A 26,912-nucleotide genomic window follows, 5' to 3' on the forward strand; every position below is an offset into this window, starting at 1 on the left:
ATAAAATTGAGCGCAGTGGCATCGGAAATTGCATTATTTGTTTGCTCTTCATAACAGATGCGACAGTGAGAAAGTAGTGCCAGTGCCTTACCGCCGTTTTAGAGGACAGGGCAGCTGGAGCGCTGAAAATTAGGCACTGACTTTGGGGCTCGAGGGCAGGTTAAGCGCTAAATTGTAGAGATGTTGGAGTGCAAAGAGCGCTAAGGATTAGGGCAGCTCTATAGAAGCGGCAGTTCGAGCGATGGGTTCAGGGGCAGCTCAAGCGCTAAACTTCAGAAGGGCTAGGGAATCAAGGCCGCTGAAGATTAAGGTAGCGAGGCCTTATGGAACCTGGACTTCAGTAGACGGGGCTGAGTTACAGTAGTCGACCTTTTTCTATAGACAACCATTTGCCAAAATTGCTCTTATTGCACTAATTCTGCGGCCTTAAAGAGTGATAGATACTGAGAGGCTAATTTACGGTGAAGAAGAGAAATCGCAAAGAGGCACAAAGGGACACTTATATAACTTGTGTGCGTCGGCAATCCGGTCTTATATGTAGAAATTACTGCTAAACCAGATCTAGTAAAATATTTTGTTTCATCGATGTATCTACTCCTTACGCCAGAATTGCAGCAATCGAGTGGAGATGATGAGGGCCTGAACATTTTCCTCTTTGTTGCTTGTGTTCATATGATACCGTCGTGGTGACTCTTTGGCCTCACCCAGGCCAGGCTTGGTTGCAGTGTAGCATGTACGAGAAGAAAGAAGTACCCAACAATGGGTTTAGTAAATCGTCGCCGTTCCCCATCCATGTTGCTTGATAGTGAAGTGATGCAAAATTAACCAAAACCCCTCTTTCTCGCGCTAATCATCGCCTTCGAAGACTGGGATATCAACTGGGATATCGTTGCTCCCCGCGAGAAAGTCAAACATGGCCAGCGGGTCCTCCTCAGGCCGCTGACTATGCCCTTGCATGTGTTCCGCAAAGGCGGCCGTCATGTCAAATAGCTCCGTCTGACTGGGCAGTCTTGGGCGTTTGCCTACGCGGCCTGCAGAATCCGACTGCTGCTTGTATGACCCAGGCCATGGCGAAACGACGACGCCAACCCCGGCTCCGCCGGCACTGTTGTTTCCGGTAGTGTGCCATGGTGAGCAGCTCCGAGGGGAGTCGAATGGCTGCATAAAGGGTAGTAGCATCGACGATGTAGTCATTGCCTCGTTGGTCGACGTCACTGTTGGTAGTGCATCGGGCTCCGGAGGTGTGTCCTTGCGGGAGCCGCGGGAGCCGCCTCGCTGGGAGCCGGAGGACGCACTGGAGTGCAGGCTCGAGAGGTCGTTGAAGATCATAGAGGGCGTGTTAGCCGCTTCCGGGAAGCATTTCTGCCGAACGACGCGCACAATCGTGTCAAGAGTACGGCTGAGCTTCTGCGTCAAGTTCTCGATATGGTCCTGGTCCGTGGCAGACGCGAATCGATCACGGAGCGTCTCGAGGACCAGCAGTTCCTCTTCGGGCCGGCTGACAATGCCTTCTGGCGTTGCGACTGGCTGCAGCGCGATGTTCTTGGCAACCAGAAAGACAGCTGCTAGAGGGAAGCTCGCCGTTAGCCCTGGTAATCCGGATGCTGCGGCGTCGTTGTTGTCGTCCTGATCGAAGGGCTGAAAGTCGAACAATGTTTCGCCATTTTCCTCGAAATTGTCAATCATCAATGGGCTGGTTGATCGTTTCCGTCCGAGAAGGTGGTCAAAGGCGTCAACGAATCGTGGCTCTGGGCGAGATGTCGTAGCTAACAAAAAGAGGATGCAGCTTGCTTTGGCATCCTTGAATGCTAGAAGGGATAATCTTGGATCATCGCTGTTTTTGCAAATACAGAGTCGGGTGGCAAAAAAGGATAGTGTCAAATTGGCCCACTCGACGGATGATGTTGACTTCTTGATGACCTGATGTGTCGCAGCCCAACGATCTAGTTTCTGCTCCAGCTTCAAGAGCAGTTGGGAATGGTTTGATGGTGCTAACGATGGCGCCTCGGCCGAGTGGAAATGGCGATAGACCTCATCTTGAATACGGGCCAACTCGATTCTGGGAGTGTACTTGGTCTCGTCCCGGTCTGCTAGATCGGAGGGTGGAGAAATGCTCGAGTCAAAAGTCGGTAGCCAGGATGACGAACCTCTGCATATTGCAAAGTTCTTGTCTCTGATGTATAGCGAACGGAACACCTTCTGCTTCTCGATAATCTCTTCGGGCAAGAGTCCGATGGCAGATGCGCGAGGCTGGTGGAGTCCCATTGTCCGAGCCAACAGGCATGCCTGTGCGAAGACGACCTCGGCGAACCCTGGAGGACTATATTGTTCGGCGATGTGGCTCTATCACAGCAAGTTAGGACTAATTTCGACGGCAAGGGGGATTCCAGGCGTCTTACCAGCAAAGCCAAAGCCTGAACATTGACTAGTCTTGGGGCAAGGAATACCCGAGGGTTGTTCACCGTCATCTTCAGTGTCTGGAGGAACGGTTGGATAAATGGGCTGTTGTTCTGGGTTGTCTGATCCTTTCCTATGGCGAGTAGAACAATGACATTGAAACAAACAGCCCACGCCTCATCCACTGGGCTGAGTGGATGTCCGTATACCCGGTCGAGCTGCGCCTGGAAGTTCGACCGCACGAAGAGGTCGGTCGCATAGTTGGTGTTCTTGAAGAACTGGCCGATGACGATGTTCAGGAACTGTCGAGGCGGGAGGCATATCCCCGAATGTTCCGAGGGAATATCCATGTGCTCTTCTTTGCTAGCATCAACGCACATCTGCTCGAGGAGGATTCTAATCGCAAAGTCGTTGTTGGTAGGCGTGCCCGCGCCCGACGTCTGGAAGACTGCATCGTCATGGAACTCCTTGCAGAGCGCGTAGAGGGAACACGGCCCATAGTACCGGTCGATCGCGTAGGCTTCATTTCGTACAATGTGTCGATCCTTGCGGGTACCCGTTGATACATCCCCATCTGCGAAGTCTTCTAGAACACACTCGTCCCCTTGGGTGGGGAGTGACCGTCCTGCGCCTCCGCTCTTTACGAGTGACGTCAAGGCCGAAAGGTCTCCTTGGATGCTGTTCAACTGGTCTTCGAGCGCCTCGAAGTTTTGACATCTGAAACAGACGATGTTTCATCAGCCTTCCGTGCAGCCTTCGGGGCGACTGGGGTTCAGATGCAAGCGGGACTTACAAGAGTTTGACATGGTTGATGCGCTTCCCAGGAGACGAGTATCGACAGTCCACGCCGTCTCGCTTGCAACTCTCGCATTGCGGCCGTTCTCTACCACAGCGTATCTTCCGGGCACGGCAATGTGCACATGCCAGGTCGTGGGTAGACCACATTTGCGACTGCTACATTGTCCAGGTCAGCATCAAAGGATATCCTCGATGGAAACAGGAACAAACCTCTTTGCCCTGAGTGCTCCACATCCTGAGTTCACGTAAAATTTGACGGAGCCTACGATGATGACCAATGCTAAGCAAGGCTGTATGTATATAGTTGAGACCAAACGTAAGCAGCGAGCCCGTCCGATCCGGGGCGATGGCTGGAATAATCCGTCAGATACACGGCAGCGGCGTAGCGCGGGCCATCGCGTAAGACTCTATTGTTGATATGTGGTAACTAGGGCGATTCTCGAGTATATTCCATCCACATAGAGGAAACCCAGTGCTTTTCTCCCTCGCATTCTCAGCCTGCCTGGCGGGTGGCTTGGCCTCCGGCTCATCTGCAGAACGAGCAGCGCAAGTCGCCGTAAGCTGCGTTAACGGGGTGCGGACCAGAGCACCGATTATGTGACTTTGGTGCATTCCTCCAGTGTTGCACAGCTCCTCATGGCTGCCACCGTCTTGCTATCCCGACTTGTACACTTGAAACGCGCCCGGGTGCAGCAGCAGACAATCCGGCCGAATCAACCCCCCGACCGGGCGAGCTAGCATCTTCTCCTCCGTCCGCGATAGGGCGACGATGTTGTAAGAATGTGACCTATGCGGTGTGTCTGACCATCAGAAAGCTAGAAATACTGCGCAACGGACGGTCTTCCCTGGATTGAGGGCCAGTCAAACTCGACAGCCTATCCAACACCAAAGCAGAAACAGTACCAAGATGGCCATGCAATGCACCGATTCTCCTCTTTTCGGAGTCTGGACACCTCAGAAACATCTCAACCACCTATACTATGGAGCGGGATGTGTTGAAAAGCATCTACTGAGCACCTTGCCCTCCTCATCGTCGAAAGTCTTCATCCTTACTGGAGCGTCGATATCTGCCAAAACCCCATTGATCCAACGACTTGAGGGACTTTTGGGCAAGTTTCACGCTGGAACGTACACCGGTATCAAGCAGCACGGCCAAGCAGAAGGCGTCGATGAAGCCACAGAGCTTGTGGCCCAGACGGAGGCGGTGGACACGATCTTGTCTGTGGGAGGCGGGTCTCCTATCGACTCAGCCAAGACGGTCTGCTTCCGCATACACGAAAGAACCGGAAAGTTACTTACCCATATCACGATTCCCACGACTCTCAGCGCGGCCGAATGCACCGCCGGCGGTGGTTTCACGCGTTCTGATGGCACCAAGGTTGGGTTTATGCATCCATCCATGGGTGTCGCTACCATCCTCTACGACGCCTCCTTTGCTCGATTCACCCCCCAGTCTCTCTGGCTATCGACAGGCATGCGGGCGGTCGATCACGCAGTCGAGACCATGTACCATCCGAACGCCTCGGAAATGCCTTGGAAGGCCCTCGCGTTGTGGTCCGCGGCGGGCTTGGCCGAAGGGCTACCGCAGTCGAAGCTCGTCCATGGATCCGACGACGGCAACGACGTGACAACAAAGCTGCAGCTCGCTGCCTTTGCCAGCTCGGGACTACGCGGTTCCAATTTTAGAGGCGGCATGGGTCTTTCGCATTCCCTGGGCCATGCCCTCGGAAGCCCGTATGGCATACCTCGTGAGTCAGATTTCCTTGTGCGTCGTGTCCCACTCCAATCAACATGGTCGATATTTGGCTAGTCGCCGCTATGGTGACCTATATCGGACTTGATTCCACAAACAGGGCTGAGCTGTACCCGTAACGCAGAGACATGGCGGTGGAAGTCCACTCAGCTCTCTGAGAACATCAGCACGAGGAGGCGTATGGATCTGCACTAGGAACTATGCGACACTGTGCTCCTAGATGCCGATGATAGACACAAAACACCGACATTTGCTGACAGAGGACTGTAGATGGTGAAACAAGCTGTCTCACTCTGGCCCCTGTCATCCGCCACAAAGCAGAGAATGACACAATGGCCGCTACGCAGCTCGCCCGCCTTCTGCCAGCCATGGGCGGTCAGCGGCGATGCGGTAGCGACTTGTCTGACGCCCTCGAAGTCGCACAGCGTGTGGAGGATTTGGTGGTAGACCTCGGGCTCGCACAGCCAACCTTGTCCGCCCGCGGGGTCGATCGAGAGCAGGCTCGCGTTATCGCAGCAGAGATTCCTGGAGAAGAGGCAAAGGACTTGATTCTTGGATTGGTTGAAGGGCTATTCTAGGAGTCGGGAGCCGAACATGGCGGCATGGGGAGGCCAACGCCCTCGGCCGAAGTCAGAACTTAAACTAGATGCATGGCGTATGTGGATGTATACGAACTTTTGTACGAATCAACAGGCTGAGGCCATGCATGAAGAATGTCCTATCTCGGCTAGAATACCGGCTTGGACAGGGGCCGTGAACTTTGGGCTTTCATAGCCTTGTTACATTGCGCCTCTGAAAATTATCTGCTTCTGAGTGGTTAACACGTGGGTGGTCTGGGGCCTATGGGAGATAGCATGAGCACCTCACTTGACCCAAACTGCGCCAACTGCGTCATTATCGGAAAGATGAGAGGCATCCGGCTATGTATTCGCTGGCTCATAGGTCAGCTCAGGGTCGAATGAAAACCGGAGTCTCCGAGCCTTGCCAGGAAAGATTAACATCGATCATGCATTGAGTTGCATATACGATAGATATCGAGCTAATACCTAATCCTTAAGAGTACAACAGAGCGGCGATCCTATGGCGCCATTGAAGCCCTGTTCTTGACAGAAGCTGCTCAGCTGTGAGCTCCCAGTGGCGGCTTCTGCCCACCCGTAGATACTCCCACTTAGCTCTCCAGGAAGTATTTATTTTGTCGCTCAACCATCAGAAATAAGAAAGGGCCTGCATAATGACGACATGGCACATAACTCTAATTACGGTGGCGTTGTTGGAGGGACTCTGTGACAGACTCCCTTACGACCATGATCAAACCAAGTTTAGCCCCTCGTATCTTTGGACAAATTTGACAATATCAAGCGAATTTCCGTTGCAACTGTCTGACTGTCCCTTACACCAGGTCGATCCGCTACTAAACCTACACTAGAGTCAGCACTCTTGCTGACGTCTAGAAGGCGATCTGTGGGGGCTGACCCGGAGATATCTATTGCTTATTCGGGGCTACTACTGATCGTATCGTCTACAAGTGGTCCGTGATTAATTTTCCACAATGACTTGAATGTTCCAGTTGGACCCTGGATATGATATGGGGCTTAGATATACACAGCTACTGATACACGCATCGGCACTGCAAGACGTCAGCGCATGCGTTGGCTACGCGGCGATGTCTGTGTTTCTTTTTAAAAACGAAGTAGCATTCCTACGAAAGCACTAACACTGAAGTATCTGAACATCGACCTTACAATTTAGGAAGGTAAGCCACCCCTGACTAAACGGCCTGTCCGTCAGCCACATGGAACTCGAACCAACCAGTCACAAACTTGGTCTTCGTTGGGTCCGCGAAAACATCGTGATCTGGGTTCACCACCACCTTGTACTTCTCCTCATTCTTGACTTTGATATAATCATCAATGTCCCTGAAAACAATCTGGACGAGGCAGTCACAGTCATCAACCTTCTCGGGCGGGATGCCGGGGAAAATTTGGTTCAGCAGGGACCTCCCCTGAGTGGAGTTGTGTTGCTTCGAGGCATCAGCTAACAACCTAGATGAGGGAGCAATGGGAGATGAATTGTGTGAATAAACCTACCATGTGGTAAGAAACAATTCTGTTCTTGATAAGAAGTTCCTTCAGGTGGTTGGCATGTGTCTGGCTGACGTAGCTGTGGTAGAAGTCCTCATCCATCCCGGGCTTCCGATACCCAAAGATGGTGACAGAAAACAACTTTTCAGATCTGATAGACATGGTTGCAATGGTGGATACACTGAGAAGATAGCAGGAACTGGTTATTGCTTCTTAGATCTTGAATGATGAAGGGACCATGACGTCTAGAGACAGCACATCACGCCTTTATCCTTATCATGCTCGGGACCATCGCCCCAGGCGGTCCATTAGCGGTTCAGAAGTTGTCTGGGAATTTTCTCGGCATCGATGGCCTCGGACCATGATATCCGGGGGGCGAGTCGGGCGCCGAACACCGCCTCTCGCCGCTTCCGAAAGTACCAATACACGACCGTAGTTTCAACCTGGTGCGCCTGGCGGCTAGGAAAGCTTCGCGAGGGATTATCACATAGCCTCATCGAAGCTGACAGTAAGCGCGGGTAAGCATGCTAACCTCTCCGCTGTGGTTGACGGTGAGAAGCTGCGGTGTGCCAAGAGTGGAGTTGAGAAGGGAGAGTCAGAACGGACCACGGTCTGCGGAACCATATAGTTCTCTGGTTCAGCACGCAGTCACTGCTTGTTTCGATACCTAATATGCATTCTTCAGAAGACAACAAGATGAGGTCTTGTAGAGTTCTCTTGTTCGGGGATCTGTCTGCCGCGTTCGAAGACGATCTCCGGGCACTGCTCCACATCCGCGACAACCCTCTGCTATCTTCCTTTCTTGAACAAGTCGGCGCTAGAATTAGGGCTGAGATAGGCTGTCTCGGTGCCCAGCAACAAGGCTTGTTTCCTCGGTTCACAACACTCATTGATCTGGTCTCAAAGCTAGGCGAAACAGAGGGCACGCCGGTCCTCAAGTTTTGTCTTCTATCGATTTGTCAGATTGGGCAGTTTCTGGAGTACGTTGACCCGTTTCAGTATATTTTTTCTTGTTTCTAACAATTAGTCAGATACTTCGGTCGAGAAGGTCGACAATATCCGACACCGCAAGACACCTACTGCCTTGGCATCTGCACCGGATCATTCGCAGCCGCGGCCATCAACTGCTCTCGATCGCTTACCGAGCTCATCTCCGTGGCAATAGAGGCGGTGATTGTTGCATTCCGAACATCCCTCTTTTCTCTCATCCTCAAGAATGACATTGTTGGCAATGAGGAACAAACATCGCGAAGTTGGTCCGTAGTCGTGGCTGGGGAGGAGTCAGACTTCGAGCAAAACATTCAGGACTTCGCAGATTCCGAGGTGAGTCTCTCGACAATCATCTACAGTCTTCAACTACTAATTCCTTCAGCAACTCCGCCAAACATGGAGGCCATACATCAGTGCTGTCACGCCTAGCCACGTCACTCTTAGTGGTCCGCCAGGCACACTCGCACGTTTTATCACTTCGACACAACAAAAAGCCCATTCGCTTTGCATCAACTCACCATATCATGCTCCACACATTTTTGATGAATCTTTAATCCAAAAGATTGTGGACACACAAGCCTGGGAAGCCCTCGGCGACAAGGTTCCATCCCTGACGCAGTTGTCTCCCTCAACTGGTCGGCTCGAGACCGCAAAAGATTTCGAGACACTGTTGAAAGCCGCCGTCGAAGACAGTCTGCGTGGCCAAGTCCGATGGGACCGCATTCTTCACACCATCGTCGAAAGCTTTCTCTCACAGAACATCCAGCGCTGCACCGTTGTTCCGATTTGCAGCAATGCGTCGCAGCTTCTGTCTGGCGCCTTGAATCGAGCAAACATTGAGGCGCAAGTTGAGAAAGTATTCTCACCTCCCAAAATTTCGCCGACCCAACATGGGCACTTTGCAGACTCCAAGATTGCCATTATTGGCTACTCTGGCCGATTTCCAGACTCTGCCTCCAATGAAGAGTTCTGGGAATTGTTGAAGGCGGGGAAGGATGTGCATCGCGAGGTTCCAGAGGACCGCTTCAATTGGAAGACCCATTACGACCCAACCGGAAAGACAAAAAACACCAGTCGCGTCAAGTATGGGTGCTGGATTAAAGAACCGGGTGTCTTCGATGCCCGCTTCTTCAACATTTCCCCTCGCGAGGCTGAAAATACAGACCCTGCTCAAAGACTTGCTATCACAACGGTCTATGAAGCCATGGAAATGGCTGGGATGGTCCCTAATCGGACACCATCAACACAACAGGACCGCATTGGTGTCTTTTTTGGCACCACCAGTGACGACTGGAGAGAGGTGAATAGTGGCCAAGACGTGGACACGTATTTCATCCCTGGCGGAAACCGAGCCTTTGTTCCAGGGAGAATCAGGTGCGTGCAATGGCCTTTACACTCGAATGCATAGCTAACATTCCCACCCAGCTACTTTTTCCGATTCTCCGGACCAAGTCTCAGTATGGACACCGCTTGTTCTTCTAGCTTCGCTGCCATCCAGACTGCCTGCGCTTACCTTTGGAGGGGAGAGTGCGACACTGCCGTGGCTGGGGGGACAAATGTCCTCACCAACCCAGACAACTTCGTTGGACTGGACAGGGGGCATTTTCTGTCAACTACAGGTAATTTAAAATGACTCTCAATTAAATGCAACGCTAATAGACATGACACAGGCAACTGTAACGCATTTGACGATGGCGCTAGTGGGTACTGCAGAGCGGACGCTGTAGGATCTGTCATCCTCAAGAGACTTGAGGACGCCGAAATGGACAACGACCCCATCTTCGGCATCATTTCTGGGGCAACTACAAACCACTGTGGACAAACAGACAGCATCACTCGGCCCCATGAAGGCGATCAGACATCAGTCTTCAAGCGGATCATCCGACATGCCGGTGTAAATCCCCTCGACGTCAGCTACGTTGAGATGCACGGCACCGGAACACAGGCGGGCGACGCAACAGAAATGAACTCCGTGCTGTCTGTATTCGTACCAGAGCGCGAGAGGATGCCGCGACACCCCCTCTACATCGGTTCAGCAAAGGCAAACATCGGCCACGCTGAATCTGCTTCTGGGGTATCGTCACTCATCAAGGTGTTGATGATGATGAAACACAGCGAGATTCCACCGCACTGCGGGATCAAGACGAAGATCAATCACAACTACCCTCTTGACCTGAAGGAGAGAAATGTCAACATTGCCTTCAAACCAACGCCCTGGCTTCGAGAAGAAACACCTTGCGGCAAGCGATTCGCATTTTTGAACAACTTCAGTGCCGCAGGAGGAAATACGGCGGTTCTTCTGGAGGATGCTCCTCCTCCAGCCGCGCAAAAGAGCAGCGACCCGCGGACCTTTCACATTGTGACCCTTTCCTCCAAGACTGCAAAATCTCTCAAAGGCAACATGGAGGCACTTGTCAATCATCTCGAATCCAATACAGAGATGCCAGTGTCTGATCTGTCCTACACAACGACTGCCAGGCGGATGCAACACCCATATCGTGTTGTTGCAGTCGGCAACGACGCGATCTCCATTGCCCAAGTGTTGAAGTCCAAGCTGGCGACCATTGAACCGAAAACCATCCCGCCGGCTGCGAGGGTCCCGAAGGTCGCATTCATGTTCACTGGTCAAGGCTCGTTCTACTGCGGACTTGGCAGGATATTGTTTTCGCTTGTGTCCTCCTTCAGGGAAGACATGGATCGATTCGAGAAGATTGCGCTGCAGCATGGTTTTCCGAGCTTTCTGAATGTGATTCAGAATAGTGACATGGAGGAGGTAAACGACCCGGTTGTCACACAACTTGCCATGACATGCACTCAGATGGCATTGTGCCGACTTTGGATGTCATGGGGAGTCAAGCCAGGCCTTACAATCGGACACAGTCTCGGAGAATATGCTGCGCTGTTTGCTGCCGATGGTTTGTCTGCCAGCGACACCATATTTTTGGTCGGTACTCGAGCCAAGTTGCTGAACAAGCACTGCACACCTGGGACACACTCAATGCTGGCTGTCAAAGCCCCAGTGGAAAAGGTGACCCCTTTGATTGAACGTTCTACAGCCGAGATTGCGTGTCTGAACCAACCCACTGCAACCGTCATCAGCGGACGAATTGAGGAGATTAACCGTCTCGAAGAAGAATTCAAGGCAGCAGGACACGAGACCACGCGCCTGAACGTACCATTCGCATTCCATTCGTCGCAAGTGGATGCGATTTTGGGAGAATTCGAAGCAGCAACGCGACAGGTAAACTTTCAACCTCTATCGGTCCCCTACGTTTCGCCTTTGCTGTCGGAGGTCCTCGGAGAAGGTGGCACTCTGGATCATTCGTATCTCGTCAAGGCATGTCGGCAAGCCGTCAACTTTGAAGGTGCCCTGAAAGAGGCGTCCGCCACCGATCTTGTCAATGAGAAGACCATATGGCTCGAGATTGGTTCCCACCCAGCTTGTTCCGGGATGGTGAAGGGAACATTGGGCAGAAAGTCCAACACAGCTGCCACTTTGCGCAAAGACACCGACACCTGGAAGATTCTGACCACCACCCTCGAGATGCTCTATCTCGGAGGTATTGGCATCGATTGGAATGAGTATCACCGAGGTTTTGAACAATTCAACAACGTCGTGGATCTGCCACGATACAGTTGGGACCTCAGGAACTACTGGATCATGTATCGGAACGACTTCTGCTTAACCAAGGGCGAGGGGACACAGCCCATTCAAGAGATGCTTCCAGAACCTCCGAAGGCTTTCAAGTACATATCTCCATCTCTTCAGCGGGTTATGGAAGAGTCTGATGGAGAGTTTCAATCGACAATCCTGGTCGAGTCGGATGCCCATGATTCCAGACTGTCGCCAGTATTCACTGGTCACAGAGTCAATGGGGCCGAACTATGTCCATCTGTTCGTATTTACTTCCATCGATGTATTTAAGTTATATGCTAACAAGCAACTAGTCTTTGTGGGGAGACATTGCCCTAAACCTCGGGAACTACTTCATGGACCAGCGATCGATGTCGTCTGAGGACATGGGACTGGACGTTTGCCGCATGCAAATACAGAAGCCGCTAGTACTCAACCCCAATCTCACTTCACAACTCTTCAGGGTATCCGCGGTCGCAAATTGGACAGAAAATTTGGTCAAGGTCGCAATCTTCAGTGTCAACGCTAAGGGCTCAAAGATCATTGATCACGCAACGTGTGCCGTCGAATTGGTGCCTGCACAGACTTGGACGAAGGAGTGGAGTCGAACCGCATACCTTGTTCGGAGCAGGATCAAGGCTCTCCGCCGTGCGGTCAAGGATGGCGATTCACACCACATGAAGCAAGATATTGTCTATCGCCTCTTCGCCAACATTGTGGAGTACAGCCCCGAGTACCAGGGTATGCGCGAAGTGATCATGGACAGCCAGGAGCTCGAGGCGGTGTCGACTGTGAAGTTCCAGGTTGATGAGCAAGGCTTTTACTTCAATCCACAATGGATGGACAGCGTCGGTGGAGTTGCCGGCTTCATCATGAACGGAAATGATAGCCCGCACCCCAAGGCTGAAGTATTCATCAACCACGGATGGAGCAACATGAAATGCACCACCAAATTGGAAAAGGGCAAGAGTTACCATTGCTACAACCGTATGCAGCTCCTGGAAGGTGCTCTGTATACCGGCGACACCTACATTTTTGACGGCGCTGAGATCATTGGCATCATCGAACAGATCAAGGTACGTCACTGTTTCCAAAATTTGGAAGTCTTATATTGACCATTCTAGTTCCTAGGAGTTCCGCGTCAAGCTCTAGATGGCTTGCGGCCGGTCCTCAAAGGAGTCCAACCCCTTCCCACCACTAGAGCGACGGAATCCCGCATTTCGGCACCGCCAGTTCTGAAAGGGACGACCGATCCAGTTAGCAAGGTTCCAAACCCAACCCCGGTAGTCTCCGGAAGTATCTGGCTTGGGATTTTGGCCATCATCTCCGAAGAGGTTGGCGTTGATCTTAAGGACCTCAACCCCGACACCGAGTTCGCTGAGCTAGGTCTTGACTCACTTCTTTCGTTGACAATCACCGGGCGCATGCGTGAGGAGTTGAACATGGACCTTCCCTCATCAATTTTCGTCGACTGTGCAACAGTAAAGGAGCTTCAGCAACTTCACGGGAGCGATGGTGGCGACTCGTCCACCGCCAATACCAGTAGCTCCAGCACGGGGAGAGAGTCGGGCATTTCAACACCAGACACATCGCTGGCATTTGAGAGGCAAAGCCTAGACTACGTCCACATTCTCCATTCGATCATTTCGGAAGAGACAGGCATCAAGGTCGAAGATCTTTCTCCATCGACCCGCCTCGATGAGATAGGCGTGGATTCCCTCCTTTCCCTCACAACCATCGGGAGATTGATCGAGATCTTTGAGATAGAACTTCCGTCTTCTCTCTTTTCTGAAAATGAGACCCTCCTTGAGGTTGAGAAGGGAATTGCTGCAATCTTGGGTGCAGAGATGAAGACTTTGGCATCTGATCCGGCACCCGTCACACAGCAACCCGTCCTTGCCCAAGATGCGGTCGTCCAGAACGCACCGCAGGCCACTTCGGTTCTGCTACAAGGTTCTCCGAAATCTGCCACCTCAACCATCTTCATGTTCCCCGACGGCTCTGGCTCAGCTTCCTCCTATGCTACCTTGTCCAAGATTGATCCAACCGTGATGGTGTACGGGCTGAATTGTCCTTGGCGCACCGCCCCCGAAGACATGGCCCGATCCAAGTGTACACTGATCCAATACACGGCGAAGTTCGTCATCGAGCTTCAGCGGCGACAGCCAAAAGGCCCTTACAACTTGGGCGGATGGAGTGCTGGGGGAATATGCGCGTTTGAAGCAGCCAGACAACTTGTCGCAGCTGGAGAGGTTGTTGCTTCCCTCATCCTAATCGACTCTCCCAATCCGATCGGCCTCCAAAATCCACCTGCTCGGATGTATGACTTCTTTCAGCAACTTGGAATCTTCGGCACGGGTGGAGCCATCCCACCCTGGCTGCGCCCGCATTTCGATGCATTCATCAGAATGTTGGATGCCTACGAGCCAGTCCCATGGCCAAAGGCGCTGGGTCAAGCCCCCAAAACCCTCATTGTCTACGCTACAGACGGCGTCTGCAAGGATCCAAATGGCCCAAGACCAGAGATTCGCCCGGATGACCCCCGCGAAATGATCTGGCTGATCAATACCCGGACTGACTTCTCGGCTGATGGCTGGGCATCGCTCATTGGCAGAAGTAGGCTCACGGTTGAGGTGCTCGAGGACGTCCACCACTTCAGCATGATGGATCCCGGGCCTCAGATGGATAAGATGGGCGCACATATGAGAAATTTCCTAGTTTGATTTGTACTCATTCGGTCACATAAGATTGTTCACGGCCGCATTTGACAAGAGGGTTGGTTGTACGATGTGGTGGGTTGTTGTCATTCCTTCTCTGAGCTGATAGATGCTGGACTTCATTCCTTGTACTCATTTGGTGGAAACCCGCGACGGGAGAAATATCCACAGGTTGCCCCATATTTCATATTTATTTAAGATTGCAAATCGCTGAATAACCTTACGAAGTAACCGTAAACTCAACCGTGAATGTCTTGTCGGCTTGACGCATCTTGAAGAAGTGGGGTTGGAGCAGGGTTCGTGTAAGACGGCGGTCGCGTAAGTATGTCGGGCAAAGAGTACGAGGTCCAACTTTCAAAAATCGCTAATCACACCAAGTTCAGTTAGCCCCTGATTTACAACACCCCAGCCTGTTTTGTAGCGTATGCGACCTCTAATTTTCGGGTCGGGTGCATGCAGCGCCTGGGTTAATTTCTAGGGCCTGTGATCTTCATCTTCAGTGCACTTACCCTAAACTTCTAATCCATCAAGGAAGGGCAGCGTGCCAGCACTTCGCTCAGTGTATTGAGTCTGCTGTAAAAAGTATAGAGATAGCTTTCGGTTCATATCAATAGGGTTAGTTATATCTTTTAATCATCTTACTGGCTACCCTTCATTCGGACCACTCGCACTTTTTGTAGACCTGTGCCGTTAGTGTTAGTTGACACTTACATTCCTCGACATGCCAGCCGTAGGCGAGCTTGATCCTGTCTTGGGGGACTGCCTGGAGACTTCAGCTTGCATAAAGATAAATAAATTATACAGAGAAGATGCCGCTATATTAGAAGCGATGGGTGACCTCGCACAGAACTATTCTACGAAAATGCGGAAGTGCTACAGAAGTAGACTCAACGTAATGCACAACACAACCCGCCATCTGTCATTTTAGACCTAGGCCGTCTGGAAGAAGAGATTGATGTAGGATTCGAGATTGCGAAGAAAGGAAGGAGACTTGGCAAGCATATCGATACGATAGCGATTATGGGCAGCCTTGCGCTGGGCCCGTGGGAATAGCACCGTCTAAAAGATGGGAAAGAACTGTTACTGGCGTTGGTGGATATGGGACAGCGACAATCCACGGAAGACAACATTACGAGACGCACCAAATGCGCAAACTTAGTTTCGCCTGCTGAAGCAAGGTCGCCACAAGGAGGTTTGACCTTGCAAGAGAAGTGTGTAGGTCTTCGGGATGCCACCATCGGGCCGCCCAACAAGACACAACCGTTGTTCAAAGAATCGTAGCAGCGTGTCGAGAAGATACTGATGATTTGAAGCTAGATTGTCAGTCATGAACGAAATTTGGTCTACAGATGGATATTTTGCCGAAAGAGGCGAAGGGGGCAGCTGGGGCCAGACGCATCAGCCAGGTCGGGAGGAACAAGACTCGGCGGCATTTGCAGGACTGGAAGCCGCCCGGATCTCGCGTTGGTGTATGCGGTATCCCTGCAAGGGATTGAATCGAGCCGAATCACATGCGCTGCGCCAGGCGTGTGATTGTTGCCCATTCATCCCGTCGGCTTATCTACACGGCTGCGTAGCCGTTCCAGATAGGATCACACAAACTATGACCTAGTCGAGGCTGTCTGCGTGCCCAAGTCCACGGATCTCTCGGTGTCGCTGAATAAAGTGATGGGCGAGTTTGTGAGTGAGGCAGACATGTTGATGTCACTGGAATGTCGAGAAGCCATACCGCCCCCTCTGCCTCGGATCGCTTGAGGTGGTCTGGGAAGATGGCCCTGTAATTAAGCTGCTTAAAAAGTGGTGCAGAAACCTGCAGATATCGGAAAACGTGGGGCCATGATGCCCGAGCTCAGGGAGTCGGATATTGGAAGAGATTTTCAGGTCGGGCGTCAACAAGCGGTGGGCTGATGCCGATTCCCCGACTCCCACCGGCCGGCCGGCTTGGGAGGATTTTGGGGATTTCAAGGCTTTCGGTCCGGCGCGCGGCTTCGATTCCAGGCGGTGGAGCCGACCGAGCGGCGGCGAGTGGCTCGTGCGTGGCGCCGCGGCTCCTGCCAAGACCGCCAGGCCGCACCTTCCCCGGCCGACTCCCGCGGGTCTCGCCGGGGACCTGCCCTACGCCGGCGCAAGTTCGCGCAGGTTCCTTATCGGCGATCGGGCACCTACAGTCATCCAGCAGGAACAAAGCGGGAACAAAGCAGGAACTGGCCGGGATGCTTAATTCCCCATGGAACCTGCCCCAGATAAGTCGTGGGCCCAGTTGCACGGCGCCAGCCAGTCGCGGAAGGCGATTGCCCACACGAGCTCCTTCCCGCGATAGCTGCCTCCTGCTCCCCGTCTCTCGGCCGACTCCCGCGCTGCGACACCACACTTTAGACTTTTCCTCGGCCGTCCAACGGCCCACAACGGCCTGCGATGGCCGATGAGTCGTTGCAATTGTGGTCGCCGACCTGGATCGACTCTCCTCTGCCCTTCTCATCCGCCTGGTCGCTTCTAGATCCCCGACACAACGAGCCGCCCGCCCGCCGCCCGAGGCCTAGTATATCATGCTGCTGAAACGCCGTCTTTCTTCTCCCTCTCAACATTCTCCGCCCTTCAGAGACACTTGGTTCTGGCCTTCCACCCTCTACCGCCCTCCATCATGGCGTCTCAGAAGGTCTCCCACTTCATAACCAGCTCTGTCCTCGGGATAGACGTCAATGAACGCTATTCCAGACTTCCCCAGGATCTCGACGAACGAGCCAAGAAGGCTCTCGCCCCCGCCGACATCTATCTCGAGGATGAGCCGTCCGTCGCTGAGTGGTTCAAGGAGCTGGCCCCTAGCAAAGCCGGTGCCATCCAATATGTGCAAGAATTGTTCCCCTTTGCAACATGGATCAGCAGATATGGCCTCAACTGGCTGTTGGGTGATGTGATTGCCGGTAAATATTCCCCTGACCGCCAAATAACACACACTTTTACTGATACCGTCGTGCTGCAGGCATCACTATTGGTTTGGTCGTCGTCCCTCAGGCCATGGCTTACGCTCTCCTCGCCCAACTTACACCAGCCCACGGTCTCTATACATCCTTCACTGGTGCCGTGTTGTACTGGGTCTTCGGCACGTCGAAAGACATTGTTATTGGCGTACGAATCCACACTGCCTTGACCTAGTCGCCCCCGCTGACAACTAAATACAGACAACCGCCGTCGGATCCCTCCTTGTTGGACAAGTTATCGGTCACGTCAACGACAAATCGCCGGGAGAATACACCAACGAAGAGATTGCCCATGCCCTTAGCTTGATGTCGGGGGCTGTTCTACTCTTCTTTGGACTCTTCCGACTGGGGTGGATCATTGAATTCATCCCATACATCCCTATCTCAGCCTTCGTTACTGCCGCAAGTATCACCATCATGTCGACTCAAGTCCCTAGTGCGCTCGGTATTACGGGCATTGACACGCGAGACTCCCCTTACAAAGTCATGATCAACACACTCAAGTCGTTGTCCGACATCAAGCTTGATGCTGCGATTGGTATCACATCTATCGTCTCGCTGTTCGCGATTAGGGACCTCTGTGCCTACATGGAAAAGCGACACCCACGCATGAAGCGCACTTGGTCCTATGTCTCCTCCTTGAGATTGACATTTGTCATGGTGCTCTTCACCCTCATCAGCTTCCTTGTCAACAGGGGTCTTCCTTTCGAAGAGTCCAAGTTTAGGATCGTCGGGAAGATTGAGTCCGGTATGCTCTCCATCCATTACTTGATGCCATGCGCCATCGCTAATTGTCAAAGGTTTCCAACGCGCCAGCATTCCGACGCCGAGCACTGGCTTGCTCGGTGCCGTCATGCCCCAGTTGCCAGCCGTGGCAATCATTTTGGTTATTGAACACATCGCTATTGCCAAGGCAATGGGAAGGCAATATAATTACACCATCAACCCCTCGCAGGAGATTGTCGCATTGGGCGCCGCCAATATCTTCAGTCCCTTCATGGGCGGCTATGTCTGCACCGGCTCTTTTGGAGCTTCCGCCGTCCTTTCAAAGGCTGGCGTCAAGACTCCCATGGCAGGTGTCTTCAGTGCACTGGTTCTCGTCCTTGCATTGTACGTGTTGACCGCTGTCTTCTACTACATTCCCAAGGCTGCACTTGCCGGTCTGATCATCCATGCCGTCTGCAATCTCATCGCCCCACCAAAGAAGTTGTACACCTACTGGCAACTGTCGCCTCTGGAGATGTGCATTTGGGTAATTGGCGTTGTCGTGGCCATCTTTGACACGCTCGAGACGTCCATCTATGTTGGCACTGCTCTCTCCATTGCGCTGCTTCTTTTCCGCCTCGCTCGCACAAAGGGTAACTTCCTCGGGCGGGTTAGAGCGCATCGAATTGTGAACGAAGAGGACGAGGTGAATGAGTCACGTCGGAGCTCCAGCGACAACACTCTACATGGCGAGACGGAATCCCGTGAAGTTTTCTTGCCTCTGGATCGCAAAGATGCCTCAAACCCTGGCATTGATGTCGAGTCACCATATCCCGGCATCTTTATTTACCGCTTCAGTGAGGGATATAACTACACGAACCAAGCGTACCATATCGACACGTTGGTTCAATACCTCATGGACAAGACTCGTCGCATGTCGGAGGAGCATTATGAGAAGGAGTCTGATCGACCCTGGAATGATGCCGGCCCTCGGAAGCACGATTGTCATTCCGCCAACCTTCCCTATCTTCGAGCGGTCGTACTCGACTGTTCTGCTGTGAACAACCTTGACATCACCTGCATCCAGGGCCTCGTTGACTTGCGAAACTCTCTCGACCGGTACTCCGCTCCGGACGCTGTGGAGTGGCATTTCGCCAGTATCAACAATCGTTGGGCTCGCCGTTCCCTTGCCAGCGCCGGCTTCGGGTTTCCCACTTCTCAGAACACCGAGGCCCTTGCTAGCTGGATCCCAGCGTACTCAATAGCCACCACATTGACGGAGTGGAACACGAACATCAACCCAGACCATTGTCATGAGTCAGACATTGAGTCGGGCACTGCATGCGTCGAGGATTCCGTCCCGGGACAATCCTCCGAGGAAGAGGAGGAGAAGACGGTTAACACGCCGAGTGGACGCAACACTAAGGCCAAAGAAGTGTCATCCTCGTCTTCATCGAGCAATCATCAGCCAATGGCCGCCATTTATGGCGTTGACCGGCCCTTTTTCCACATGGATTTAGTCGATGCGGTGGCGGTAGCCATGAAGGATGCGGAGAACAAGGACAAGAAGCTCCAAATGTAAGGATGATGGGCGAATACCCCCTGAACGACTTTATGACTTGCTTTTGGCGTTTTGGCGTATGGGGTTCTTTGTAAAGAAGACAGATTGTCCTTGTTAGAAATGTATTAGAAGACAACAGCTTAGGTACAATATCCACTCAAGACTAGCTATTATAATCGAAGCAACGTCAAAGTGTGCGCTTTAAATAATTGATCTGTCCGGCCCATCTCCCGCACTCCTCTTGAGTTCATCACCGCTGCTCTCCGTCGCCCCTCGCCTTCGGCTCCACAATAAGTACCTCCATCACCGAGCCCATCTAGTCCAATGACAGCTATGGTCCTCGGTCTTGACCCTCTCTCCAATGCATCCGACAGAATACAGTCTATCGCATGTTCTGCACGCGTTGAACACGCCAACTCTTTGCCGGGTATTGTACCTAACGAGACCGTTAGCTACGCCAGCATCACTACCATCCAAACGCGTCTCTTCCCATTTCTCCGGATTCTGTCCTCCACGGCGTTTCAGTCGTCACGCCTCAACAGTTGGCGCTGTCGGGGGTTATTGTGATATTCCTGCGCTCAGTCTGTACTGAATGGATCTTCCGCCGACACGGTATGATAGAATGAGACGGACTGGATCAAGCCGTCAGTGGTCATCTAACACGACACACTGGATGCATAGCTGTCTTCTGTTCCTTCCATTTCAGTTCCATGGTGATGAAGTGATGATGGTCTTGTGTACTTGGGACAGTTCCTTTTTTTCCACAACTTCGTTCGGCTTCTTGCATCCATGTTTCGGAATGGCGAGTGTGGGGCGGGTGAAACTACAGAACCCGAAATTCGTGGCCCGGATCAACAATCCCATGGTTTCGTGGTCTAACGGTTATGACTGCGGATTCTGATTCCGCCAGCGAGGGTTCGACTCCCTCCGAGACCTTTCTTTTTGCAATGGTTTCCTTTTTCATAGCATGAGCAATCTCGCAACATGATCTCTCTTTTTTTGTAACATTTTCTAATTTCATAACTCGGACATCTCACAATGTATTACGCTTTGTAACAAATGATGGAGCATAATTAGTACCCAAGTGGCGTCCGGGAATGTTAGCTATCGCTCTTGCGAATGTTCTGGTTATTCTCTGAGCGACCTTGACACCGTGCAAGGCCACTGAACAGCGGTGTGATTTAGCACACATGAGTGGGACGCTGAAGGCCGGCCGTACAAGTGGGAACTCGGTCGTTCAGCAACAATGTCCCCAAAGACACCACATTATGAACCTACTCCAGGCGACTGGATGCGTTTTTCAGAATAGGATTAGCAAGGAGGCACCGATGGAGACGTTGAGGAACACGAGGTCTAACTTGAACTCGAAGAGGCGAGAGAGGTTTGATAAGATCATTATGCACTGCCTGTCCCCGTGTACGGTGACCAGGCTCAATACAATGATGTATTAATTATTGCTATATAATGTGACTATTGCAACAGCTCACTAAGCCTGAGTTCTTGAGGTCTTCAGATTATAAAAGGATAATGCGAGCTGTGTCAGACTAGTTAATAGTCTCAACTCCCGCCACATCCTCCTTCTGAGACTTGGCTTCCTCAACCCTAGCGTCCAAATCGCTGACTTGCTTTCGCTTCGTACCTGGCACAAACCAAGACGTGCTCGAGAACAACTCGTTCATCTCCTCAAGCGGCAGCAACTTCGTCTCCGGCATGAACGCCCAGAAGAAGATGGCGTTTGTGGCATTGCACACCACGAACAGCAGGAAGTACCTCCAGCCAATGTTTTTGATGGCGGGTGCGGTAATCTGTCCAATCATGGTGTTGAAAGCGAAGGAGACCATGACACCGATGGAAATACCCTTGGAGCGAGTCTTGGTGTCAAACACCTCGGCGGGAATGATCCATGACAGAGAACCGCAGGTGAATGAGAAACTGACTTGGTAGAACCAGTTGGTAACGATGAAGAGCCAGCCGAGTTGGTTCTGAACCGACGAGGAGACTTTGGGGAAACTGGCGATGGCTGCAGTGACAATGACGAAGCAAAGACAGTTGATTGCGTTGCCCATAATGAGAGGCCAGCGGCGACCCAGCTTGTCGATGAACAGGACCGTGCAGAGCTGAGCAAGGACAGAGAGGACGTTGCTAATAGCCTGGTACTTCAATGCCTCGGTAGTTCCGATGCCTATCGTCTTATAGATAGCTGGAGAAAAGTATTGGATGGCAGACACACCGGTCATCTGAACTGAAGCCTGGAGGGCGGTGACCAGAAAAAGTCGTCGGAAGCTGGAACGATCGGTGAAGAGATCCTTGTAGCCCTTTGCCGCATGCTCGTGCTCGTGAGCAATGGCGGATTGAATTTGGAAATACTCGGCCTGAACCCAGGGGTCGCTCTCATTTCCGTTGGCGTGAAGCTTGGCCAAAGTGGTGAGTCCCTCCTCTTCCTTGCCGTGGTCGATCAACCATCGAGGAGATTCCGGGAAGAGGAGGATCATGAGCGCAAGAATGCCGGCGGGGATGATCTGGAGACCAAGAGGGATGCGCCACTGCTCACTCGTGGTGTAGTTCTTGTTGGTGCCGTAAACAGTCCATGCTGGGTAAAGGGTTAGTCGTTTGGTCTAGATGGCGCACTCGTCACAACTTACTGGCAAAAGTGGCTCCAATACCAAGCATCAGTTGCTGCAGGCCAGTGACTCGGCCTCGAATAGAAGGATGGGCGATTTCGGCCTGGTACATGGGCACGATCATGACGAGGATACCAACACCGAGTCCAGCTACAGCTCGACCGGCGTAGAAGAAAGACAGGCTCTGGCCTGCTGCTTGCAAGGCACCGCCGAGGCAGAAAATGATGGCGCCAATCATGATGGCGTATCGTCGACCCAGTATGTCACCCAGGGGACCAGCTGCCGCAGCTCCGAAGAATCCACCTCCAGTGAAGAGGGACACGACAGCACCGCTACGAGCATGTTAGCAGGGAAGTAGGTGAAGCTGGTTCCATCAGGGCACGTACACTTCATCTGCATTGGGATGAAATTCTTCTACGAAGGAAGACGCGGCAACGCTGCCGCCAATGACACCAAGATCATAACCGTAGTTGAATGATCCAAGAGAGGCGAAGACGCCGACGAGGAACTGGGAACTATTAGCAACAGCTCCGCCCTGAGGTGTAGATTTCTCGCCGTACCTGGTAGGTCTTGGGAGCAATCATCTTCGCTTCGACACACGAGTTGCGTGTGATCGATGGTTGATAAGCTTCTGAGATGCAGAGACCAGAGTGACGATCAACAACATGGGGACTTTGATGGAATATATATAGCCAAGCACGTGCGTGCAAGTTAAAACCACGAAGCCGGGGATATCTGCACTATCCACATTTGGAGCGGACGAAGTGATGTGATTGCAGCGCTTCGAGTCGTTACGCTAATGATTATCTAAGCCAATTCGGGTATGGCATCGGTCGATGCGTTCCGGAGGCGCGCTGCTTTTATCGCAAACCGAGACTGAGTGGCCTGGTCGGCCTGAAGTTGCCTTTGGGGTTTAGCCCAAACTGAGAGTCGCCTTAATACGAAGTAAGAGCGGCAGTAACGCTAGTCCTAACAAGCTAGCCGCCCCTGCCAAGCGAAGTCCGAAGAATTCCAGGCCGCCGGGATTAGGCTTTCCGCCTTTTCTTCACCTTGGAGCCGCTCAAATAAGAAGCCAGAGCGAGGCCCATCACACGACTCACACACGGCCGAGGCTCCGTGGGCAACCTGGGGTCCCCATCCCAACCCCGCATCCCCGACACCGCTAGGTACCAAATCATGCCTCAGGTGCGGCTTTACGAGGCGCTGATTCGTCGTGAGGCCGTGGGGACGGCGTGGCCAATATTTCCCTTTGAAGCGGCCAAGTCACGTAGCATCGTGTCAGCCACGCTGCCGGAAACGAGGTTGGGGAAGTGCATCTGACCTGCGCTGCGAACTGGCGCTAGCGGCCGAACGCCGGGGTAGAGCAGGAAAACGTCATTTCCCCGATGGGAGGATTTGTCGTCTGATAGTGGTCAGGACAATTGTTTGGATGGGAAAACTTTCGGGCTAATTGACTACGAGGTAGTCGAGGCAATAGCTCGAGTTCGGCTGTCAGCAGGTCGCAGACGCAGACGGGAGGGCGGAACAACAGGGAATTATCCACATCAAGAGAAGAAGAGTCGAGATAAGAACTCTATATAGCTTCATGTTAACTTTGTTCAGAATGTTGTAGTATCCAGTATAGTGCTAGCAATGTAACTTCAAGCATAGAGAAATGAGTAGGAATCCCGAACTTGACTAGATTTTCAAAACTCGTGTTCAGTTTCTCTTGGCTCTGGTTTATGACAAGCTTCACTTTGTTGAAAGAAAAACTCCGTGACAACCGGGTCCGAGACCGTAATTCCGTAACAACTGAGACCCAGACCCGTCTCTTATTCCCTTTTGATCCTGCCAACTAGACTCGAAGTAAACATATCCCCAAGCGCCTAATAACATCCCGAGTTGTCCTACTCTGCCCTCCGCCAATTGCTTGATGCCATAGCTCTCGGAGCCGGAGCTGGCTGAGAGCTTCGTCCTCCCGAGAACCTCTCTCCGGATCCCGAATCGTTCGACGGCTGCGGATTGCCCCCGTGCTCTCCACGACTCTTGAGACTTTGCGGGATACGGCCTGCACGTGTCACACGAAGCTGGTCTCCTGATTCCCAGGGACTCCCATGCAATGCCTCAATGGCAGCACTTGCTTCTTCCGCAGTCCCAAAGTCTACAAAACAGTAGTGATGATTTCCGGCCCTCTCTCTTGTACTTTCATGCGGTGTAATCCGTTTTCCAACGGCAACCCTGGATAACCACGTGTGTCAGTCACACCAGCCCCGAGAACAAGCTTACGATGACAGCCAATGCTACACTCACGGGTTGAAACCATCTAGTAACTTTTCCATTTCCAGCTGGTGCTGTGACTGGCTGATCATCTTGGGCAAACCCCCAATATATATCCGCCGCTCAGCCGGGGCGTTAACAAACTCTCGAAAGTGATTCAATGCCGCACGGGGACCTTGCTGGCGGCTTTCTGAATAGTTGCTGGAGCGTGTATTGCGCGTTTCTTTCGCACCTGAGCCTTCCCAGTCACCCCATCGCTGGAAAGTCTGAGCCTCTTGTCCGTATCGGGAGCGAGAGCTCTGCTTGGGGTTGCATGGTCCGACTTTTACTGCTCGGTTGCCAATGCTAGCAGCGAGAGACTGGATAGCTCGTTCGGCGTCCTCTCGTTGCAGAAAATCAACAAAACAGTAACCAGGGTTCCTCGCACTGACTGGATCAACAGAGATGTGAATATGCTCGAATGATCCAAAACCGTTGGCTATCAGCATTTCCTCAATCTCGGCTGGCCTCACATTATAGAGAAGATTTCCAAGATAAATACGCCGGCCTTCCGCAATGGCCACAGGTTGGTCAGCAGACATGATTCCGGTGAGTGAGCTCGTTCGGCTGTTGACGTTCAGCGTTACAGGGTGAGTTCTTGGGTGAGCGGGGAAGAAAAGAAGTTTGCAGATGATCACGTGAGAGAGTCGTACTGTAGGGTAAGTCGGAAACCTTTGCGGCCGGGCAGTTGAAAGCGCGAGAGGGTCGCTGACACAGGCAGGGTCTCACTCATCGATGCAAGAATAGGATAAGGGTCTGGCTCAAAATCTGTCTAGCCTGGGTCCTAAATATACAGCCATTTCCTTCGTTGACCGCCGTTCCCTGCCTGTTTTGTTTGCTATACCAGTTGTTGTCGTGATACGGGTCGCTTCTAGCTTGTCGCACAGCTTGGCCGTTACAGGACTTGCCGGCGAGCGAAGTTCACCATGATGGAAAACGATAACGGACAGCAATAATGCGGAAGTAGCTCCTGTGATTCTACCTATCTGATAGAGGGCCTTTGGGTTACTCCTATAGATGATGACTGACCTTGGATGACCTCGGACAGCCGACACGCTCCGGATACTTCGAGATCTTAGCTTCAGCTAGTCACTGACCTGATTAAATAAAAAGCTAGGCCTAGGTACTAGGGTGGCGACGTGGAAGGTGGCCATGGACGCCTGCCTATGATCAAGGAAGAAATGCTTCACTGCTTTGATAACCGCAAGAGCCCGATATCCCAATATATGTGACATACTTGTTAATAATAACACGGGGACATCAATGTGGTTCATATGGACGATTCACCATGCCCTCTATGACGGCTGGTCAATGCCAATGATGGTCGACATGTTGGATCGGGCATACCACCGAAAGCTGATTGAGCGAACATCTCAATTCCAACCCTTTGTTGCTTACATCAAGCAAAAAGATGACGACAAGATGAAAAATTACTGGCGATAAAGTCCAGCAGACTGCTGGCGTCCATCATTCCCAGCCCTCCCGCTGTCTGTGCAGCAGCTAGTGGCAGACAGAATCATGGAGCATCAATTCCCGTAGCCCCGACAGAGATCGACGGATATCGCGGCGCCAACAGTAATCCGCGCTGCATGGGCTTTGATTGCTCGATGGATGGCCAATTCCGAAGACATTGTATTTGTCATCACGGTGTCCAGGAGGGCCGCACTCGTTGTTGGCATTGACAAAATAGCTAGGCTGACTATTTGCAACAGCCCCATTGAGGGTCAAGTTGGCCAGCGAGCACAGAGTTTTAGACTACTTGAAGGCGGTGCAGCAACAGGCGACAGAAATAATAGCATTTGAGAATATGAGATTGCATCGAACTGCCAAGGTATCTCCGGGCAGTCAGAAAGCATGTATGTTTCAGAGACTGCTTGTCATACAACCGTACGAAGAGGCTTCCGGTCTGGATGTGATTGGAAAGTGGCAGGACAGCGACCAACAGCAATAATTCAACACGTATGGTCTCGTCCTCGTGGTGTAGGTTGGCGCCAACGAAATCAAGACTGCCGCCAGCTTCGACTCGAGAGATGTAGTCATGGGCGGTCCAGACACTATTGAATAGACTAGAGACTGTTACTCACCAGTTGGACCGTGCAGGTCCTGAGAAGTCTTTGGCGGATATCGAAATGCTTACGACACATGACCTGGAGCAGCTATGCGAATGGAATGGTAACCTACCCGAGCTGGCAGGGCGATATGTTCATCAGATGATCGAGGACAAGGCAAAATCGCATCCCGACGCTCCAGCAATTTGCGCCTGAGGAGGGGAGCTCACCTATAACCAGTTGGATCGGCTTACCACGAGGTGAGCTTATTAGCTTGTTGACTTGGGCGTGGCAAAAGACAAACTGGTGCATCTTTGCTTTGAGAAGCCGATGT

At 52.2% G+C, this 26,912-nt stretch overlaps 7 protein-coding genes and 1 non-coding gene across 8 annotated transcripts; 4 read left to right on the top strand and 4 right to left on the bottom strand.

Moving 5' to 3' along the window:
* Positions 1 to 846: 846 nt before the first annotated feature.
* BGZ61DRAFT_411371 (uncharacterized protein) lies at positions 847 to 3,364 on the bottom strand (the record flags this gene model as incomplete). The annotated part of the gene is made up of 4 exons (XM_046243264.1): positions 3,285 to 3,364; positions 3,191 to 3,259; positions 2,400 to 3,114; positions 847 to 2,343 (listed from the first exon to the last, which is right to left on the bottom strand). Exons 1-4 carry the CDS (start codon positions 3,317 to 3,319, stop codon positions 847 to 849), a joined length of 2,316 nt encoding a protein of 771 aa, XP_046111348.1. The 5' UTR covers positions 3,320 to 3,364.
* Positions 3,365 to 4,102: 738 nt separating this feature from the next.
* On the top strand, positions 4,103 to 5,526 carry BGZ61DRAFT_472876 (alcohol dehydrogenase; the record flags this gene model as incomplete). The annotated part of the gene is made up of 2 exons (XM_046248388.1): positions 4,103 to 4,943; positions 5,219 to 5,526. The coding sequence occupies 2 exons, from the start codon at positions 4,103 to 4,105 to the stop codon at positions 5,524 to 5,526; spliced, it is 1,149 nt and encodes a 382-aa protein (XP_046111349.1).
* A 1,190-nt stretch (positions 5,527 to 6,716) lies between these two features.
* BGZ61DRAFT_527496 (uncharacterized protein) lies at positions 6,717 to 7,191 on the bottom strand (the record flags this gene model as incomplete). Its single annotated transcript, XM_046253112.1, has 2 exons — positions 6,717 to 6,968; positions 7,036 to 7,191. 2 exons carry the CDS (start codon positions 7,189 to 7,191, stop codon positions 6,717 to 6,719), a joined length of 408 nt encoding a protein of 135 aa, XP_046111350.1.
* A 510-nt stretch (positions 7,192 to 7,701) lies between these two features.
* Positions 7,702 to 14,574, top strand: BGZ61DRAFT_513712 (uncharacterized protein; the record flags this gene model as incomplete). Its single annotated transcript, XM_046252181.1, has 7 exons — positions 7,702 to 8,009; positions 8,061 to 8,352; positions 8,402 to 9,393; positions 9,445 to 9,638; positions 9,690 to 11,914; positions 11,968 to 12,729; positions 12,778 to 14,574. The coding sequence occupies 7 exons, from the start codon at positions 7,702 to 7,704 to the stop codon at positions 14,374 to 14,376; spliced, it is 6,372 nt and encodes a 2,123-aa protein (XP_046111351.1). The 3' UTR covers positions 14,377 to 14,574.
* A 2,192-nt stretch (positions 14,575 to 16,766) lies between these two features.
* On the top strand, positions 16,767 to 19,820 carry BGZ61DRAFT_442210 (sulfate transporter family-domain-containing protein). The gene is made up of 4 exons (XM_046244694.1): positions 16,767 to 17,291; positions 17,351 to 17,496; positions 17,550 to 18,096; positions 18,149 to 19,820. Exons 1-4 carry the CDS (start codon positions 17,012 to 17,014, stop codon positions 19,633 to 19,635), a joined length of 2,460 nt encoding a protein of 819 aa, XP_046111352.1. The 5' UTR covers positions 16,767 to 17,011; the 3' UTR covers positions 19,636 to 19,820.
* Positions 19,821 to 20,478: 658 nt separating this feature from the next.
* On the top strand, positions 20,479 to 20,550 carry BGZ61DRAFT_t37. Its single transcript has one exon. It is a non-coding gene; the product is annotated as a tRNA-Gln (tRNA).
* Positions 20,551 to 21,158: 608 nt separating this feature from the next.
* BGZ61DRAFT_472880 (general substrate transporter) lies at positions 21,159 to 22,819 on the bottom strand (the record flags this gene model as incomplete). Its single annotated transcript, XM_046248389.1, has 4 exons — positions 21,159 to 22,204; positions 22,257 to 22,567; positions 22,622 to 22,743; positions 22,796 to 22,819. The coding sequence occupies 4 exons, from the start codon at positions 22,817 to 22,819 to the stop codon at positions 21,159 to 21,161; spliced, it is 1,503 nt and encodes a 500-aa protein (XP_046111353.1).
* Positions 22,820 to 23,820: 1,001 nt separating this feature from the next.
* BGZ61DRAFT_442213 (uncharacterized protein) lies at positions 23,821 to 25,113 on the bottom strand. Its single transcript, XM_046244695.1, has 2 exons — positions 24,525 to 25,113; positions 23,821 to 24,452 (listed from the first exon to the last, which is right to left on the bottom strand). The coding sequence occupies exons 1-2, from the start codon at positions 25,070 to 25,072 to the stop codon at positions 24,122 to 24,124; spliced, it is 879 nt and encodes a 292-aa protein (XP_046111354.1). The 5' UTR covers positions 25,073 to 25,113; the 3' UTR covers positions 23,821 to 24,121.
* Positions 25,114 to 26,912: the final 1,799 nt, after the last annotated feature.

This window comes from Ilyonectria robusta (assembly GCF_021365365.1).
Source record: "Ilyonectria robusta strain PMI_751 chromosome Unknown BGZ61scaffold_2, whole genome shotgun sequence".
NCBI classification, from domain to species: domain Eukaryota; kingdom Fungi; phylum Ascomycota; class Sordariomycetes; order Hypocreales; family Nectriaceae; genus Ilyonectria; species Ilyonectria robusta.

Coding starts and splice junctions, on each gene's coding strand:
- BGZ61DRAFT_442210 (XM_046244694.1), top strand. CDS start 17,012: ATGGCGTCTCAGAAGGTCTCCCACTTCATAACCAGCTCTGTCCTCGGG. Junction 17,292..17,350: donor GTTGGGTGATGTGATTGCCG/GTAAATATTCCC, acceptor GTCGTGCTGCAG/GCATCACTATTGGTTTGGTC. Junction 17,497..17,549: donor CGAAAGACATTGTTATTGGC/GTACGAATCCAC, acceptor AACTAAATACAG/ACAACCGCCGTCGGATCCCT.
- BGZ61DRAFT_442213 (XM_046244695.1), bottom strand. CDS start 25,072: ATGTCTGCTGACCAACCTGTGGCCATTGCGGAAGGCCGGCGTATTTAT. Junction 24,453..24,524: donor TTACTAGATGGTTTCAACCC/GTGAGTGTAGCA, acceptor GTGGTTATCCAG/GGTTGCCGTTGGAAAACGGA.